Source organism: Empidonax traillii, unplaced genomic scaffold (assembly GCF_003031625.1).
Source record: "Empidonax traillii isolate 1590-97213 ecotype Southwest subspecies unplaced genomic scaffold, ASM303162v1 scaffold302:size813347, whole genome shotgun sequence".
NCBI classification, from domain to species: domain Eukaryota; kingdom Metazoa; phylum Chordata; class Aves; order Passeriformes; family Tyrannidae; genus Empidonax; species Empidonax traillii.
Window position 1 is genome coordinate 741,344 of NW_020955495.1, and position 20,505 is coordinate 761,848.

Below are 20,505 nucleotides of genomic sequence, written 5' to 3' on the forward strand. Positions count from 1 at the left end.
CATTGAAACTTCAGCTTTATTTACTAACCATCTATTTGTTGATTAAAAAATATTAATATGAAATTAAGACAAAAAGATGAGCATATAGAACATGTGTATTTTATGTTAAACAGTGTCTTCTGGTCCACTGTAACCAAAAGAATATAAGACAGTTACAGTGCAACAAATCAAACACAATAAACAAATCTATACTGCACTTCATCTTACAGGACCTGTATCGCCCACTCTCTTCGGATGATATGGATTCAGTAGGAGACTCAGTGTAAAAGAGAAAATGGAACAATGTTTATGGTTTGTGATTTGATGAAGGTTTAACATTTTTAAAGAAAATAGCTGCTAATTTACAGTAATAGTGAATCGCACAAAAGAGTTTTGCATATTTAATATTAACAACATGGGGCCAAATTAATTCCAGTCTGTGGGCGTATTTTTGGCTTTGCCACTGCATTTTAATGCAAGAATTTGTAATGAATGAGCCATTGAATATGTCCGTCAAATCTAGAACAGCATTGTGCATACTTTAAGGAACAAGGATTGGATAAGGTGAATATAACGCACAAATCCATAGTGGGCACAGTTATGAATAGGGCTATTTTTATCATCCAAGGTACTGATTATATGTTCTGTTTTTACCATAGGTATCTTTATTCATTTTGGTATGAACAGTTAATGAATACTTTGCTTTTACCAATGAATAGGTAAAATGCAGAAAAGAAAAAACCTGCCATATTAAACTGCTTGCACCACGCTGTCTGATCTCAACACGCACATTTGGAAAACTCTAAGTTTAGTCTTTTTATCTAAATGAAAAGAAAGTGAAGAAATCCTGTGTGGTAACAGGACAAAAGTAAATGCTTTCAAAGCAGTGTTCAAATTCTCTTCGCTGCCTTACCATCTGATGACTGTAAACAGAAGGGTGTTCACAGACAACATGAATGTTTTACCTGGCAAGAGCTGTTAATGCTGATCATCCATGTGTTGCAAGTAAATGTGGACAGATTTCTGATCGAGGAAGTATGGGGCCCTGCTAGCTAGCAGTATCACCTGACATACATACACATCTTTTGGAGAAATACATTTTGCCTGAGAAAGTAGTGATTATTTTCCCTTATGTTAAGAATGGGAGCATGATTTTTTATTTGCTATAATAAGACATTTTATGCACATTAAAATGAAAGCCTATAGAAATGGCAGTATTATAAATCATCCTCCTATTGACCTAATTTCTGTGCTTTCTCAATTTCTAGAGGTGGTCATTTTGTACAGCATGAATATGCAAAACTCCTTTAGTGTTAAAGTAGGTCGCGCATTATAACCAGTTGCTTAACAAATATCTACTAATTTTTGTTTGTTTTCTGCTGCTTTATTGTGAGAATCTTAGTCTGCCTAATTTACGTAATAGCACTATTTTCCATTCTATGTTATATTTAAGCCCATAGTGATCATATGCATTTGCAGTCTTATACCTTTCCTTTCAGTTTCTCAAATACTAATGATTTAAGAATTAGAAATCAGTGTGATTCTGATTCTCAACAAAAATCTATAGAGATTATATTTTTGAGCTACTTAGTGATGATTTAATATATTTTGAAATCAGGAAAATTTACTTAATTGCAGAAAACGCTTAGCTGCCACAGGCCAACTTTTAAATGTAGTGAAATAATTCCTCTACACTGATTTAATAAAAGAAAATAATAAAATTCAGCAGATGGAAGATGTTGGCATGTGATGTTATGGCTTCACTGTATCAATACAATTTTCTTTATGGAGGATATTTGCAAAAAGAAATAAAAGGGCAGCAGAATACAAAACTTACCTTCTCCGTTTTCAACACTTGGTTCCAGAATCACCTTGAAGAGAAAGTCATTGATCTGGCAGGTTTGCTGAAGCAGTTAGGTCATTCCTTTTTGAAATGCATGTTTTGTCATTCCTGCTTCAGACTTCAACCTAAAACTGTTCTCGGCCATGAGAACAGCACGTCCCCTGCCCCATACCCTAATCCTAAGGTTGTTCTGTTCTGCTGAAAATATTCATAGCTGTGATGTTACTTGCATTTTCAGCTGTTGTGAGGGTATGTCTTTATAAAATGTTGTATTGATCCCGAGAAATGCATATTATGTAAAAGTGCATTGGGATCAGTTTCCAAAATTTTAGGCAACTCTAACAGATTGAATGAAATACGTACCGATGGTTTGAAAATTGTTTTTTCCTGCAAAGAAAATAAATTTCAGGAATTTTATTTTTCCTCCCCTCTCCCATATAGGCTACTGCTGCTTAAGGCAGTTTATTAAGAATGTTTGTTCTGCACAGGGAGCACAGATTGCCAGCAAACCTGAATCCCATGGCTTTGCTTAGCTGTGGAAAAGAAAAATGGACCTTATATCAGTAATTGTTATCATAGCGAGTTCTCCATCAAGACTGTTTTAAAAAAGAATATGCTAGTCCATAACATTTAATCATTTCAACATATGACTTGTATTAAGGGGGCTATTCAGGGGCAATACGTATCATTAATATTTCATTTAAGGAATGGAAGTCCCTTGGAGATTGAAAAGGTACACTGTTTATAGACTTTGAGATCCTTTTTGTGTGGAATGTAATTCCCATTATACATGAGCAGAAATGAAATGTTTCTTTTGAGCAAGACCAGAAGGTTTCACTTTATGGGTGAAACTGAAATTGTGTTTCTTAATGCTGTAGTTCTGCTTGCAACAGCACAGGTTTTAGTTTGTCCCTAGATTTCATCAGCTGCATTAAATAAAAAATAGCTTAAGCAACTTTATAGTGTTTGAACCTCTGATAGTTCTCTGTATGCTGCATTATTTGTGCCTACTCTGAGGTGATTATGATGTAGCTAAAGAATCTTGTATAGATTGTGAATGCTTTGCTTCTCTTTGAGCTTTATGAATAATTGTGATTATTTCCTTAATGCTTTCTGCAACTTTCTGTTTTGTTTTTTAAAAATCTCTTTACTTCTTTTACGCAACAAACAGTTCACGTGTGAAGAACACAATGTGTGTGTTTATATTTATATGCACACTTACATAGATTAAAGGCTTTGAAACCTATGTGTAGTTACGTCACATTCGTGGCTTTAAACACATATGTGGGGAAAATGTTGCTAATGGGAGGACGCTCATGTAGTGGGATTCACTACAGCTCTGTTAAAGTCAGTGGAGCTGCATCAACCAGTACCTGCTGAGCAGCTCCCTCGAAGAAGTCTGCATAATTTTAAAACATCGCATCTACAGACAAGGGCTAAGTTCAAACTGAGCAGCAGTTAGTGGCAAAACTGCGATTGACTCCAAAGTAGGAAGGATAGACCATATGCACAAATACATACACACAGACAAAACATTAATCCTAAATTTGAAATGGTATTATTTTGACATGTTCAGTCTTATGCCTCCTCTTGAACCACATTGTTCTGCAGTGTATTGCCATGCAATATTAAAATTTCTTTTGGTTGAAATCAGTAAAATCTTTAACATTCATTATGCAATGTGAAAATTGCATAATGTAAAATAATTCAGCAACAGAACATTATATTTAGTTACTTTTCTTTTCAAACCATTTTCACAGGGCATATTTGACTGAAAGATGAAAATTCTGGGGCATTAATATTGTGGCTATAAATGTATATTATAAGAAAGTATATATTGTGTTCAACAGCCTTGAAGAACAACTGGGGTGAGATTGTGTGGCATAACAATTGAGATAAATAATAATGTTTTCTTTTGCAGTTTCATAATGCAGACTGCAGTGTGAACTTTATATAGTGCAACATGGTACAAAAATGTTTGCACTCTGAATGTTAAAATGAATTAACAGTAATATAGAAAAGAACCTCTGATCAACACAAGTTTACTCTTTTGTCAAAAATAGTAGAATAATGAACAGACAAAAAAATCCTCATGGTGCTAAATTACCTCATTACTTGATAAATACTTAGATTAATGTTGTCTGTGCTTTTTCTTGTATCCAGTTAATGGAGTGCAACTGAGTACAAGATTGTTCTTTATTTAATCTTCACTTTCAGTTTCATCTGTTAGTGACGGAATGAGAGCTTGTAACTATGAGCGATGAAAAATATCCTTATGTAACACAGCCAGCAGTAGCTTTACATGCAGAGCAAAGCAATCAAATGGTTATCACACTTTTTGGAAATGGGTGTGCTATACCCAGGAAACCCCTCCGTTGAGAAAACAGGAATTGCTGAGCAGAACAGGGGCTATCCTGAGCTGTGTTTGCTGTCGTAACGCCTTTACTCTGGCTCAGTTTGCCTCTTTTCACCTGGCACCTGATCTCAGACAGGCTGAGCGCGCTAACTCCCTGCAGAAGGCAATGGGTATGTAGATATATGTGTTGTGTACACACACGTTAGCAAAGGGTTGAAAACACACGCACTGCGCACATACGTATTCGTATGCATTTTAGTGTCTGTATTTTGCGCATGTTCATTCTATTTGAATTTGCTTAAATTAACCCTCAGCAGTGAAGTATGAAAAAAGCTGTACTGTATTCAGCGTGTATTTGTTGTCTGATGTTATATGGGGTAATTAGGTTGTGGTTTGCCCTGCAATACAGTGTTTTGGAATTTGGACTCTAGTGAAAGAGGAGCTAACAATGTTTGTGCTAAGGCCTCTTCGTTTTCTTAGTTGCACTATAATATTGTAAATATTGGCACATTTACAACATAAGTTTAAGGTTTTACAAAGTTATGCATACAATTATTTTTTTTAATGAAAAGTGCTTGGATATTTGCTTTTAAAAATGTACCATTTTTGTATTAATGTGATGCAGGAAACCAAAAAGAAAGCTGTTGATTTATCAACAAAAAAATGTAAAACTTGCAAAAATAAATGCCGATGAATGTTTTATTTCTTATAATCAGCTGAAGAAAATCACCTTCATTTTTGTGCCATTGTTTCATCATACTGTATTGTACTTGTGTTTCATATTTGCCCATGTCATCCTGGTTGCAATTTGTTGTTTCACTAGATTTAACATTACTGTAGATTATTGTAAGTGATGTAATAAATATATTTAAAAAATACACACTGCTCAGTGAGTTTGTTTTGGAACCAGATTAACAGACTTTAAAAAAATATTTGCAGTTGGTATTGCTTTTTCATTTCAGTGTTGTCCATCTAACCTTAGAATAAGCATATGGGATTCATGCATCATGTTCCTTTAAATCGTAGATGTGTTCATGTCTTTTTAAATAATAAACTCTGGTCTCTAGTATATAGATACAAAAAATCCTTCAAGGAAAAGATTGGTTTCTAGTGGGTCTTTTCGAGACAGTAAGTATACCTGCCTTGAATTCCTTATGGGTAGGCTTGTGTGCACATGATGGGGTAGGTTTGAAGTGTGAAGTGGGGAATTAGTAGACTATCCACAGCAAGGTACCAGTACTGACAGCTCAGCTACACCAGCACTCCCCCTCAGAAAAGTATTAGGAAAATATGCTTGTGAAAACTAATAGTACTGAAACATAGCAGCAATGGTTTAAAATAAGTACCTCATTTTCTTGATATATTTTTCCACTCTTTAAAAATAGATATCCATAGCCTAGTTTTATTTCTTTTGACAGGGCAGGGGAAGAGAGATGTTACAATTTCTGACATGTCATCTGCCAGCTTAATGCCTCAGATGATGTTCAGACATTCTCCTGGAGGGATTTGTGGGCCTTATAAAATTCTAGTTTTGAAATCCTCTTGTTTGCTAGTAAATAGACCTACCTAAAAGAGATGTACAGACATAGAAAGGAAACAGTACTAGAGAAATGAGGAAGACTAGAAACAAAATAATTGGAGTTTCTGCCTCTACCAAGAAACAGATAAGAATACCAGGAGAGCTTTTAAAATATAACTCAAATAGATTAAAATTAAAAGTGGTAATTGTGCTGTGCCCTTAATTAGGTGGAAGAAATAAGAGCCTCTTTTGATGGCCTTTCAATATTTATTCTGTAGTTGACTGGGAAATTTTATCTCTGGACAACTTCAGAAGAGGTAAAAGGAAATCTTCATATTGCATCACTGCACATGTAACTTTTAATGTTAACCACGGTGAGGATACAGTAATAACTTCCAATACCGCGAATCTGATACTCCACTCCCCCTTATTTTTTTTATTTAAATAACATTAATCGTTTCTGAAGGATGCCAAAGTCTGAGTGAACCTACACTCTGAATTACAGCTCAGCTTTGGAAGCAGCTTTAGGAGCTACTGAAGGTTATATTTAAGTTACTGTTAAATACCATGTAGTAAACTATGTTGGTCTTTCAGAATTTTCTTCTTACACAAATCAAATGAGTATATAAGCATACAATACTGAAGCTCAGTAGGAATCTTAATTAAAAAAAATACTTCCGTTTTCAAATTTAACTCCAGTCTGTTAGCTCCATTTCCTTGCAAACTCTCCCATTTGTCCTTCTGTCCCTCAAAGAAGCAAACCAGCATAAGACCCTGAACAACATACACCAGATAATTGCTTGTGTCATTTGAACTTTTCTCTAAGATGTGTAAATCCTGAATAGCATAAATGAACAAAAAAAAAAAAAAGTTACTTCCCTATTTAGGGCCTCTCTCAAAACTGGGCAGGATGTAGAATTGTGGATAAGTAGCAGGTTTACATATATTATTTTATTGTTCCTGTCCAGATGAAATAGTTAATAAATAAATTTGGATCTGATGTGCCCCTTTAGTGCAGTGTCCAAATTTGAAAAGAAAACAATTGCATCATTTCTCTTTCTATACAGTGAACTCTATTGGTTTCTATTCTTTCAGCCTGAAGATTGTGGATTGGATGTTTCTCCATAAAGTAATTTTTTTCCAATTCTGTACTGTTTACATGAAAGTTTTTTTCCTCTGTCTCATCTGGCTGGGCAAAAAAAAAAAGTAAGGTTAAACAAAAGGAAATGGAAAACATTTTCGCTGGATGTAGTTGGGAGCAGGAATTTCAGTGTAACTCTTTTCTTCTCTCTAAATTGAATCTTCTTAAATGTTACATCCTAATGTATTATTTGATTGTTTTAAATCAGCTGTCCTCTCCTTTTGTTCCCTGGTGATGTGCCATTTTGCTGTTTATTGACTGACTTTTTTCTTGCTTAACGCTGTTACATCTTACAGGAATTTTTTGATCCCTTCAAAGTCCTTCAAAGCTAATACTTGTATTGGACTGTTGTCTTTATTTTACCGTTAGCCATGATCATCTTTAGTCAAAAGAACTGACTGTATCAGGAATTCATGACAGCTGCCTTGCAAAGGGTTTTTATAACCAGACTGAACACTAGTATTGGCTCCAAAAGAGGTGAGCATGGTTGCTTAACTGCTTAGTTTTGATTTTAATGCTGTTTTTCCCTACTGAGTTGAAGCTAGTCTTACACATATTACTGGCTGACGTACATATCTTTTTGTATGTTTTTTTTTTCGATTCTGTAGAATTCTTTGGAATAGGGACAATCTTAGGAGGCATAATTTAAAGATATTAATAATTTCCTTATCCTGCTTTCTGAATTTAGACTTTGTTTACTGATTTTAATCCTCACTTCATTAAGCCCATTTCTAAAAGAGCAAACTCTGCATGAGATCCAAACTTAGCTTTACACCTGTGTGCTTTTCTATTACTCATATTTCATCCAGATGCTTCCTTCACATTAGAAAAATACAAAGGCATCTATTGTTGAGAGACTTTGTAGGTTCCATATGCGCTAATAAAGGTTTTGAGAGGTTTAGAAAATAGAATGCAGTGTTTGAGAATCAGGAATCTGATTTGCATTAACAAACTTTCTATTCATACTTGTTTAAGTCTCTTTTCATAAGTGTTGACAATAGTAGTCCACAAGAATAATTCCCGGTGTTTAGTTGGAGTGGGATTTTAAGATTAATTTAGGACAAAGGTGAGTATTTGGAGAGAGAAATTGCAGTAGGTTTTATTTTACTGCCTTTTTTTTCATGGATTTAGCACAATTTCCACTGAGATACAAACTATTTAGCAAACAGTTGCTAAATAAATCTCCCAGGGAGACATGGATGAAACTTTATAGCACTAATGTCTCGATTCACATCAATGAGATGTGTGGTGTGCTGACCATCTGTTATATAAACCTGAATAGGATCTGAAATCCTTACACCAAAGACCTGATTTTTTTATGCCATTTCTTTTATGAAGGTGTGCCATAAAAATGGCCATATGCTAGCAACCTGTGCAACTGGACCCTTTTAAATCTGTGTAAAAGTGATGACATTCCAAGCACCTCAGCATCTCTTAAAATTAAAACGGCTAATTGCATTAAAGTCTGTGTGTTGAAGAGATTATGCTCTTGCTTAGGGTTTGTTTTTCCCCCTTCCCCATCTGCAAGATCCCTGATGGGGTCCACATCTGTGAGAGCAACAGCGGACACGACAGACTGCCTCGCGATTGGCAAGCCAACTGGAAGGAACACTGAGACCCACAAGGATTGCTGGACCCGGAGGGCTTTCAGCTTGTGAGAACAATGAGCTAATTAAAGTCTAAATAAATGGAATGCCCTTCTAGCCGAAGTAAAGATAAATAAATAAATGCCTGCATGTTGTTCCAGGGGACTGAATAAAGACAGAAATATTTGTGTCATGTTTATCTAGTAATGTCTCTTTAATTGTGAAAGAGGGCCCACCAGCAGACTTGGTGAATGTATGTCCAGTTCCTGATTTCTTTTTAATCTGTTGTTTTCATAGGAGGGGTTCAGGTAATAAAGAGTATGTTTTTATATATTTTTCAATTATTATTTAAAGTTTAAAAAATCTTGGTGTGTATTTTTAACATGTCTTCTTAGCTGCTGCTTCCTTGTCACTGGCAAGTTCTGCCTCTGCTCCCATGCCAGGGCTTCACAGGCAGATGACACTAAAGGGGCTGTATGCTTTTTTTGCAGACCAGTGATGTGGTATATGCTACTGATGCATTGCTTCAGTTCTTCTTCATTAGTTAACTAATAGCATCTTAGCCTTCCCATCCTTATATAGGGTCAATAAGAAAGGAAATAGGACCACGTAAAGCATCAGTATGAGATTTATTTTTTTTTTTTGGTTCCTTTCAGTTTTTTATAGGCCACATTTTTTCAGTTTGTTAGATGAAACCTAAGTAAAATACATATTTAAGGAGTTATGCCTAAGAGTAAATTTAATTTCAGTCATGTGTAGACCATTGAGATTATTTGTATTTAAATTGAAGCCCTTGCTAAAGTGCTTTGTTAAAATGCACCCTTGATGGTGGCTATTTTGGAAGGACTGAGCAGTTTCAGTTCTGAGCTAAACCTTGTTTTAAGGTCCTTGAAAAATTAGATCCTAAAGTAGAAATTTGAGTCTCTCTAGGCACACATTCTGAAAAGATGGGACCGCCAAGTTACATCTCGATTTTCCCATCTCCCATACTCACAGATGAAAGCAAAGGGTGCAAGACTCTGTAAAGAGACTATCAGGCTGCTAAGGAAAGCTGCTGTAGTGTGCAGTCAGCAGCTTTGACCTAACATATACTGAGAAGTGCAATCTCACTATTTAAAATGCAAAAAAATTTAAAAGTAGCTGTTTAATAAGCTTCTGAAAATGTAGCACTAATCTTTTTGTGTTTGTACCCCTGAAATGCTGTAATGATTAATTCCTGATTGTAGAAGTAACAAATATTAAACCTGATTCAATGATATAATTCCTTTAAGAAAACACTATGGAGTGATAAAATAAGATGAAATTGGATGCCTGGTCTAGGAAAACAAACAAACACAGTCAAATGAGTAGAGAAAACATGTTTTTCTGCTTATCTTACAAGCAGGACTGTAAAAGAAACAATTCTCCCATTACATGTGTATAAAAATAGTTTGAGAGTGACTTCTCCAGACACGAGAACTCCTAGCATTTTTCCGTTACCTTCATCCACATCTGCTCATTTGTTCCAAAATGAACCAGAGGTAAGTTTTTACTGAGACGTCCTGCAGAGTTTAGCACAGGAATAGCACATACATAAACACATCCTAACTATTAAACAAGGGCAGCAATACCTTAGCAAACTGCATAAAATCAGTCAGTGCTCACTTCTGTTGTCAAGAGGCAGTCCAAAAACTGATTAGGGAATTTTTCAGTTCTGGTCAAAGCTCAGAAGAAATGCTTGGCTGGATGAAAATAGTGAGCTGGAGTTGATTAAAAGGAAAAAAGGGCAAAGAATCTCTTGGTAGATGGGATGTACAAGCTCTCAGGATTATTTAGTGAAAAATAGGCCGAGTTCAGGCTTTGTCTAATCATCTGAGCTTAATCTATTGTGGGACACGTGAGAAGTTATTCTGTTCAAATTAACTCAGTGTATTGGCCAGCTTTTAAGTCTGCTGACTGTCCTCTCCCTGGCTCTGTACTCAGCAAAGATCCCAAGTGCTGCACCTTTTGTTGCTCTTGCTCCAGTCGTCTGCTATGTTCTGCAGTGGCAAATGAGAAAAACCATTCCCGAGTAGCTGTATTTAATTTGCAAAAGTGAATTGGCACTCTGATTGTGGGCATCTAAAAACCTTGCATACACTGATAAGGAAGTGATAGTGTTAGTTACATGCAGTACAGCCTGCAATTTATGTAATATATAAATTGAAGGAAAAAATGAAATACTGCAGCACTTTGTAACCTTTTAGCAGGTGAATGATGTGAATGCAAAAACATTTTAGTTTTGAAAATCCTGTGAATATTTTTACCTTATGCTGCAACATGAGGACCTGAGGAAGTGTTCGGTTTGGCTATAAGTTTGAAGGGCCACTGTTATATTTGTAGCTTCTTCTGATTTCTTTTGAAGATGGGAGAATCCTGAAGGTGTGTTAATATAATTGTTACGCACCACAGAATAAAATTTCTGTGTGAAATTCAGTCCATCCCATATGTCTTTGTAGTGTCATCCATCTAGATGCATGGTGAAACAGTCTTCCTAAAGTACATGCCTAGAGTCTGTAGTTAACTGATAGACATTGATAGGTGTTTTGGAAAGCTTCCCTGGTGAGATTCTGCCTCCAATACTTCTGGTATCCAAGGTGGGTGCCTACGAGTCTCCACAAACTCAGACACTTGCATTTCAAGTACTTAAAACTGAAGTACAGAGTCATGACCGAAGTGAACCGCACCCAGTCAAATGCTTTTACAAAAGACCAACCTTTATTCACCCTGACATTTTATTTTCTCCATACATTACCATAATGATTTCTCCCTTCTAGAACACAAATGGAGAGGATTTCTCCAGAGGGAGGTTTGTAAAAGTGAGGAATTCTGCCCATAACAAAGCCAACTATGGATGTTTTTGCCTCTAGTGCCTGATGGGTTAACAGTGCCTCTGAGAACACGATCTCCTGCCTGCAGAGGGCATACAGCTCCTCAGTTTTCCCTGCCAAAATATATTTGGAATAGGGAGAGACTAATGGAGCATACATCAAAGTACACTGCTGCACATGATGTATCAGGGATATCTCCCTGTACGTGGGGGACCAAAAGTGTAATTTTGGAGGAAAAATTGGATTCTTCCCAAGCATCCCCATATCCCTCCACCAAAGTAAATTGATACTTTACATTGGGAACACTGAAGCCTCTCCGGGACATGTGTCCAGCAGGAACGTGCTGGGGGTACTCGTGTTTCTTAAAAATCATCTGTTTTCATTTGTGTCTCCATTTCCAGAGCTCCCAACACAGTGGCTCCTCTACCTCATTAGCATCCACCAAAGTTTGCAGCTCTATGGATGAAAATGATGGACCTGCAGAAGGTAACATTTGGAGGCTGACATTTCAAAGCAGTCAGTGTAGTGATAACAGCAGCTGTGTAGGAAATGAGTCATTCTTCCTGTCGGAGAAGGTGGGAGAGTTGCAGGCTGGATGACTTTCCATGAAGAGGCTCCTCAGCCATAGCAAACCACTTAGGTTCGCTCTGGATCAGATTCGATCTGGACATCACTCTTCAGAGGTATTTTTATTGCAGAATACTCGAGGTATTATTCCTGCAAACAACACAGTGCTGGCTGGCTTATTCCAGTATTTTTTTCTCATATGTCATGCTACTAAAAAACACACTGCAGTCCTAGGTCTTTACTCAGAAATAGATAGTCTTACCCTATATTAAGGTTTTGAAAAAGTTGTCTAAGGGAAAGTGTCTGCCTGAACACTGTGAACATATACATACATGTATGTATGTGTATTCCTGTTTGAGAATAGCTCTTCATGTCTGTAGGTTCAGGCAAACCCCAGACTCTTTGTGTCATAACATTCACTTTTAATTCTAAACTGGAACAAAGACAGCAAAAAATACAGTTAAAAGCACTGTCTTAAAGAGTGTAAACACCGATCACATTTCTGAGAGGCATTTTTTTTATGTTGCAGTATTTATATAGTAGTTTGTATCAGCTGCAGTTTAGTCAGCTTTTAAAAGCATGTTAGGTATTTGTAACACTATTTCAAATACCTTTAAAAATAATGGTACGGGAATGAGCACTAAAACACTTAAACTACAAACTATTTGTATGCTTAGACACTGTGTAATGCAATTTTACCTAAACATCTGGTACCCAGGTTGTATGCGAGGTAGTATTATTGAGAACATTTGTTTAAAAACTAAATATTTAATATTGGGGGATGGGGAGAACTAGCACTTAGCACATGAGGAGTTTTATGGATGTCTCAGTTTACAGGATGTAATAAAATAAGTGCTTGAGTGTTGGACTTCTTTGGTACATATATTTAATCATGCTGTGTCAAGGAGTTCCAGCCCTTTTTGGAGGTTGGTCTGCGCTTGTGCAGATCACAAAGGCCTTTTCATAATTAAAAAAATACAACTTCGGTTTTGTCTTGAGGGCATATTGCAGTGGGAATGGTAAACTATGTAACACTCGAATGGTGGTATGTTTGAGCCCCCAGAAGTCTTATTTTTCATTATTGTATCTGCGTGAAACCTGTTGAGTATATACAATGTCAGCAGCATGGTTTCACTGTACAGTAAGTGAGATACTGACTGAATGGTTTCCAGGCTCCTAAACCATGGACTTGAAATACATGTTATGTGCAACATCTGTGTTTCCTTCACTAACAATAAAAATGTACTAATGATTCTTTCAGAAGTGTTGGAGGAGGGTTTCCAGGTCCCAGCATCGATAGCAGAGCGATATAAAGTTGGAAGGACTATAGGAGACGGAAATTTTGCTATTGTGAAGGAGTGTATAGAAAGGTGAGAAGGATAATATGCTTATTACTGCAAAAAATAATCATTAATGTCATGCTTTTTCAAGATCATGTCTTTATTTGTAGAATATAGACATGTAATAAGGTAATGTCTCAATGCCAGATGGAAAAACTTAGTGTCCACTCGTATAAAAAAAAGAGTGAGTTCAAGGGGCAATCTATGAATTTAATTCTTTGTGGGGTTTATATCTTTTGAGTTTTTTTGCTGCACTCCACATGATTTTACCAGTTCTCTGTGCTAAATCTTTCTTGTTGCACTTTTCTTGCAGTATGTTCTTGCAAGTCTCCTTTTGCATTAGACCAGTGGAACATTTCACATGTAGGAGCAACCTGTAAAGATGTCAGGAAGTTTTGGTGTGTGGTGTAGTGACAATAGTCAGCACAAAGAACTGACCTCAGATCCATCTATTCTACCATCTGACACTGAGGAGTAATCTCTTTCATGTTTATTGTTAATTAAACGGGCATCTAATTCCTTCTTGCATGCTTTGTGCCTTTATATGTGCTCCTTCCAACTTTATAAGCCTCACTGCAGACACCAAAATCTAACTTCTTCAATGAACTTTCCTGTTAAGAGGTGAGAACAGTCACTGATTTTAGACATTTACTCTGGATTAGAGAAGTCACAAGTCCCCTTAAATATCAGTGTTACCGAAAATGTCCAGGTTGACTAGTTCAGGTATCTATTTCTAAATCTGTTTAGGTTTGAACTGGCTATATCCAGTCTTAAGAGGGTAAAAAATAGGGAACAAGAACTAAGCAAAACTGTGTGTGCCCTTTGGTGGTATTGTTAAAAATAGGAGAACATGAGATATAAAAGACAGAAGGTATTTCACCTGTATGTGAAGTGATAGTAAGATTGCTTATGTTAGATAGTAGCAGTGCAGAAAAGCAAAAAGTTGCCAGAGCTAGAGATGTGTAAAAGAGAGAGCAATAGGCATGTCAAGGTTTGATAATGAAGATTCATGAGTTAAGTTTTCTACCCCTTTTATCATATCCTAGAGAGGAGACTCTTACAGAAGACTGTAACCTCACTTTTGGGCACAAAGAAAGAACTTATAATATAATATTAACCCTAGAGAGTGAGATTAGATCCCAGGGCAGATGATGATAAATAAGCTTGAGTGGTTTTAAACCAGTCTACTTGGAAAAAGACAGGTCCCATTCTGCATCTGAAAGTGTCTGGCAAATCAGAGACCATGAAGACAGCTGCAGGGGAAAACGGGAAGAGTGGATTTTGTATCAGCTGACAATGTACTTGTGAGATTTGGCCAAAGCTCTGTTGAGGCCTTTAGAGCTCTTGCAGGGTGAGTTTACAGTGGAGCTGGCCATCCAGAGGGCAGATCAAACCCCAGGGTCTGAACACTAAACTGGAGAATATGGAAACCTAAAGCAAGCAAAGCTAAACAATATGAAAACAAGAAAGCACTGTTAAACCCTATGGAGGGGCATGACTGATGAAAAAGATAGGTGAAAACACATAACTAAGAAAAAAGAAAAAGGCAGCTGAAGGTGAAGTGAATAGTAACTGAGAGAAACAGATTACAGATGAAAATAAAGACAGATTGTGGTTTTGACACACTGTCATTCAACTGAAAATATTATTTGTGCTGAGAGAGTACAAATCTGCTAGTGTGCATTTTACAATTCTTTCCCAAGGTGAGAGAAAATACATGAACAAAATTAAATATAAGTCTTGACACACCTAAAAATAATACTGATTACAATATCTTTGAGAGCTTGAATGAAAACTGTTTCCTGTCCTCTTGTCTATCCCACTGGTCCCAGAAGTATCTGGTAGCATAGAGTATCTAATGAGTGTGTGCTCAAATATCATGATTACCCAGGTATTCCCAGATACGTTGTCTTGTGGTCTCTGAGTTATACCATTCTGTAGATTCCATTTATATCAGAGAGCTCCTACTTTGGGAGAGCTTGAAAATTGAAGTGGAATTATTTCTGTTAGTTACCACTTCTAAATCAGTATACCCTTGCCATCACAACTGTGGAAGGAGAATTAAAGACCCAGAGGGTAAATTAAAGCCAGTACGTGTGAAACCCCTTCAAAAACATTCTTTGCAGTCTTTCTGAGCAAAAACCACCTCACTTCAAAGTCTGATATGTCTATCATTTGCAGAGCCAGAATTGATGGGGTGATACTTGGGAGAGAGGACTTTTCCACTTTCTTCTTAAGTTCAGTTCCTGTGTGCAAAGACTTCAAAGGAATAGCATCATGAGGTGTTAAGCAAGTAGGAATGGGTCCTGTTACACAACTTTACTGATCATGTGGATACTTCTCCGTAGCTCCAAGATCATTCTGTGTGCACTGGTTAGCAACTCTGGCACTTCAATACATTCATAGGCATTTTCCTCAGCCAATGAACAGTTCAAACAGAAACCAAAAAACATCTTCAAAATTTTCATGTGCAAACTTCTAAATCACATTCTGAGCATCTGTGAGCACATAGGCACACATACAAAATTATATTTAATGCATGCACAAAAATAAAAAAGATTTTTTTTTCTCCCGTGCAATGGAAATTGCTGTGAATTTTGTAAAAGCTTAGAAGAGCCAGGTATTGAGCCCTCTTATGGACTAGAGATCTAACTCTGTGCCCTGCAGTAGTCCAGTGGGTCCAGACTTCTGTCCAGCCATAACACATTGCCTACTTTTTGCGGTACCTTTTTATTTTTTGGAGTGAGCAGTAGGTGAGACGTGAGATGCCTGCTTCAAGGTTGAGTTTCTGGCAGAGCTGTGCATATTTTTTGGCATTGTGTAAGTTGCAGTGATGCTGACAGCCTGCGGTTCTGCATCTTTTTAGGGGAAAGGATTTACATTATCTTAGCTTTAATTTTCTTTTTACCAAAACAAAGAGCAGTCAGAGTTGTCATCTGCTTGTTACATATCTGCTCCATCATATGCACAATTTGTCCTGTGGTGTTTCTATATGTGTTCATTTTTAACTTTCAGATACTTCTAAATTCTGACATTTCCTCACTAGTTCAGATTTCCCAATGTTTTGGAGTGCATAGAGTCTCCTATGGCCAACAAAAACCATCAATTTCCTTACTCATGACAGAAAGGAAGCATTCCTAGGGCAACCAAGCAGCTTGAAAGGGACTCCTATTGAAAGAGCCTGTATTTTTTCTGAGTTTGAATCCCAGATATCTTAATTTCTAGTGTTTCTTGTCCTATCCCCTCCTTCTAATTCCCAGAAATAATGTCCAGAACTCTTCCTGTCCCCTCACTGAGCTTTGACTGTAGCCACTGAACAGCAGTATCGGAAAGGGCACCCTTTTAAATTTTTCTTTGCATAAATCTTGAACAGACATGTTGTACTTTTTTTTTCCCAAGTCATAAACTTATTTTTCCTGTGCGATTTCTTTGGATAGCTTTTTATTTGATGTCCTAATAAAGACCATCTTTGCTTTCTGATGACCTGGGAACTCAAACAGAACTAATATTTTTGAGTTTTCTTATTTTTTTCCTTAAATTGACAACTAGTGGTACATCATTGCCAGAGGAGTTCTCCATGGTTTAATTTGGAAATGACAATGTCCAGTTTTTTCCAGATACAGTGCTTTCAGTTTTTTACTCACTTTGCATGTCCTGTTTGACAGAACTGAGCACACTTTTAGACACCTTAATTTCTCTATTTAACATGCTATATATCAATTTAATATATTGGTTTAACTGTGTTTTGTGAAATGAAGAATAAAAAAATGACTCTGTGTTCTTGAAAGGTTATTTTTTGTTAATTTTTAACCAAACATATGCTTAAGGGCAATGTAATAGACTTTTTTAAGCTGTTTAGATTATTATTACAAAATGAAAATGTTTCAGTAGGATCTTTTTCTTATATTACCCATTCTTCGTTTAATCTTACATTGAAACTAGGGCTTGTGAACAGATCTTCTTGTTTTTATCGTTACAGTCATCTTTCGGTTTTGTAACTTGATTAAGAAGTGGAAGTTGCTACTGTTGGCTTGTCTACAAGCTACTTTTTCTATGTTAGCATTCTATATAATAGATATCTACATATATGCAGTATAAGGTTTCAAAAGAACACAATGCTTAAAAGGAAATGTATTCTCATCCTGAACTAATTTCTCTGTAATTTCTTACTGTCTGCTGAATCTTTCACATTCTGTCCTAAAACCCAACATATTTAAACTCTGCTAAATATCTTATACTTAATGAATACATAAAACGTTCCAAGGACTGACCTTTTTATCATAGCAGTTGTGAGTGCAGATGTGCAAACAAATGACTTCTTTTCATTTTAAGTAAAAAGTAAGTAAGTATTTTTGAGGGGTTGTATTTTTTGTATCATAGAAAACAAATATTTTTGTTTTGAAAATATTTGGATCTGTGGACAACATGGTATTTTTATGAAAAAATCAGAACAACAGTTACCATTACAAAATAAAAAAAAAAAAAATCAAGTGATTTTTGGTTTGAAAACATTGAAATTTCTTTATTTAAAAAAAGGTTGATTTTTTTCCTTAGGCACAAATATTCAGTAACTTTGGCTCAAGTTCACAATACCAATCAAATCTAAGCATTATTTCTTGAAAAAAAAGGAATACTTGAATAGAATTCTTCACTAGACTTATTGTACTCAAATGACAAATATAAACTTGACTGAGAAAAATATTCAATGTGATTGAACATAAAATTTTTTTCTTTTATCTTTCCTCAGATCAACTGCTAGAGAATATGCTCTGAAAATAATCAAAAAAAGTAAATGTAGAGGAAAAGTGAGTACAAAAAAACATATGAGACAAAAAGATTTTTTTTCCAAGAAATGTTTTGTAAGAGATCAGTTTGGGAAGCTGTTGGTATTTGTTTCCTTCCTGACAGCTATTAGAATCTTTTTGCTTGAAGCTTTTGCCTGCCCTCTGGAGACTCTTGGAATAAAAGGCTTTGTATGACTTTCTAGATGCATGTGTTGTTTCTCCAATTGGTTGGTTGTGTTTGACTCTTTGCTCTTTACCCTATAATTATGTCTTCTAATTTTCATAAGTTCACATTTTATAGAAAACAGAATTATAATACGAATAACTATAACAACACTGGTCACTGCGTCTGAAGAGTAGGTTAATCAAAGTGATGTCAGTTTTATACCAAGTGACTGTTAGTTTTTGAAATCTGTAACAAAAGATTCTCTGAGAAGATGCTATCATATTGTTAAATCAAAAGATTCTGGATCAGAGAAAATTTTAAAACCTTCCATATTTAATTTTTTTCTGCATCAGAAACATGTCTTTTTCTCCATTTCTTTTTCTGTGTTTCACTCTCTTTTCTTTCAGTTACCACACTGATATTGTTTCTAGACATGTTACTTCTATATTCCTGGAGGCAACATCTGTTAGGCTTTTCAAAAATCCTGAAGAATCTACCCAGGTCCCATTCTCTCTGCTTTATCCACTGTTAATTTTTTTCCCACCAATCAGTAGTCATTAAAGATTTTTTTTCTGTGTGTGTGGCAGGAACACATGATCCAGAATGAGGTATCTATTTTAAGACGAGTCAAACATCCCAATATTGTACTTCTGATTGAGGAGATGGACATGCCAACTGAGTTGTACCTTGTCATGGAACTTGTAAAGGTGAGTGTTTTGGAGACAAACTGCTTAGGAATTGTTTCAATCATATTGAGAAATTCCGTTGGTACTAAGGCTTACTAAAAAAACATGAGATCACAGAATAATTTAGAATTGAAGGGGTCTCTGAAGGTAGTCTAGCATCCTACTGAAAGATGTGCAACCTGCTGTCAGATTTTTTTTTTTGTTTTGGTTTAGTTTTTTTTTTAGTTTTTGAATATTTCAAATATTTGTCTAACTTGCTGTAAGCCACATTTGGAAGTGCTCTGAGGACAGTACTCTGGAGATCACCAGTTTTATTCACTTCCTCAAAATACATCTCTTTAAAAAGTAATAATCTACCCTGAGGTGAATTGAAAATACACCTAGGCCAAATAGCCATAAATACCAACCTTAAAAATAAAAAATTCTTCGATAAATTTTTTTTTTATAATTTATGTTAAATCTGAACAATATTACATGCCTTTTTTTATCTGCTGATTTATATTAACACAGCGTCAGACTTGCCTCCTTGATAGCAATATAAATTTAAGCTGAAGTAAGGCAGAAGTGAAAGAGAAAAGCCTGCTATCTAAAGCATGGCTCTATTCTGAAAAGTAAATTTTGCAATGCGGTATTTTATATTTTGGACCCCATTTATAACTTCATAGTAACTTCCAGATCTCATGCATTTATTTCACTCTCTGGTGGAATTATGTATTCAAACTGGATTATGAAGCTCAGACCAGGTCATCTTTTGCCCCCAATGTCAATAGTGCATTCCAACAAATATGACTTTAGCTTTCTCTGCTTCTACTAATACACAATATGTCCCTGTGTACAAAAGGTGGTAAAAATACATTTACATAAATTGTGCAAATTGGAACAGAAAACCACTGAGAATATCTTGTCCTCCATGCATACTTTAACAGGATACACCTCTTTTTCCCTTTCACTAGTGGGATTTGCAATTCTCCTTCCTTCCTTGACTATTCTATGGGAAGGACATCTTTTCAGCAGCCACCTCCATTTCTGTATCCTGATCAGCATATTCTCCAGGGTCAGCTTACACCTGGGAAATCCACAATTTCAAGTGTTTAAGAACAAATACAACAATAAAGTTGTGCAGCAGCAGCATTTGTGCGCAGGTCTGTTGTGTGTGCATGCTCAACACATGAGCAAATCAGACACTCTGAACCCTGTCACACAGATCACTCCTTTTAAATCGTGTGGTCCTCTTCAGTGGGTATCCTTTGTATCCATGGCTAGAAACAGGCACCACCAGGGGTTGTGAGACAAAGCCATTTTTGGCAAGCAAAACTGTAATCTCCTTTGCTCTGGTTATAGGTGGAGATAAGGGGATCTTAAGGACTTAATGTAGTCACCTCATTGAGATTTTACATAGGATGATCCCAGGTCCAAGTGTTTCTTAAAGAACTTCTCAATCTCTGGTCTGGAATACGAGAGCAAGTAAAATGACAAGGTTTTTTTGTTTGTTCCATTATCTCCCATGCTCTGTGGCAACACCAGTGACACAAGCCATGTTCCCACTCCAGAGCTGCGAGACTGACAAGTGACTGACTGGCTCATGGGTGGATGGCCATAGATTTTCCCTGTCTTTGTGGCAATCTGAGACACTCTATGAGAGGCTCAGGCCATGCCCCACAGCTGAGGAGATGGCAACATTGTCCTCTT

At 36.2% G+C, this 20,505-nt stretch overlaps 1 protein-coding gene across 5 annotated transcripts in view; it reads left to right on the forward strand.

Moving 5' to 3' along the window:
• DCLK1 (doublecortin like kinase 1) overlaps positions 1 to 20,505 on the forward strand; it is a 248,427-nt gene that overhangs the window by 185,152 nt on the left and 42,770 nt on the right. For 4 of the 5 annotated variants that reach the window (XM_027890904.1, XM_027890906.1, XM_027890903.1 and 1 more), the window contains 4 exons: positions 11,675 to 11,759; positions 13,102 to 13,210; positions 17,928 to 17,985; positions 18,718 to 18,837. In XM_027890904.1, coding sequence (XP_027746705.1) covers positions 11,675 to 11,759; positions 13,102 to 13,210; positions 17,928 to 17,985; positions 18,718 to 18,837 — 372 coding nt within the window. Of the gene's footprint in view, positions 1 to 209; positions 5,059 to 11,674; positions 11,760 to 13,101; positions 13,211 to 17,927; positions 17,986 to 18,717; positions 18,838 to 20,505 lie in introns of those variants that run through there. The other variant, XM_027890908.1, reaches the window with a different exon arrangement.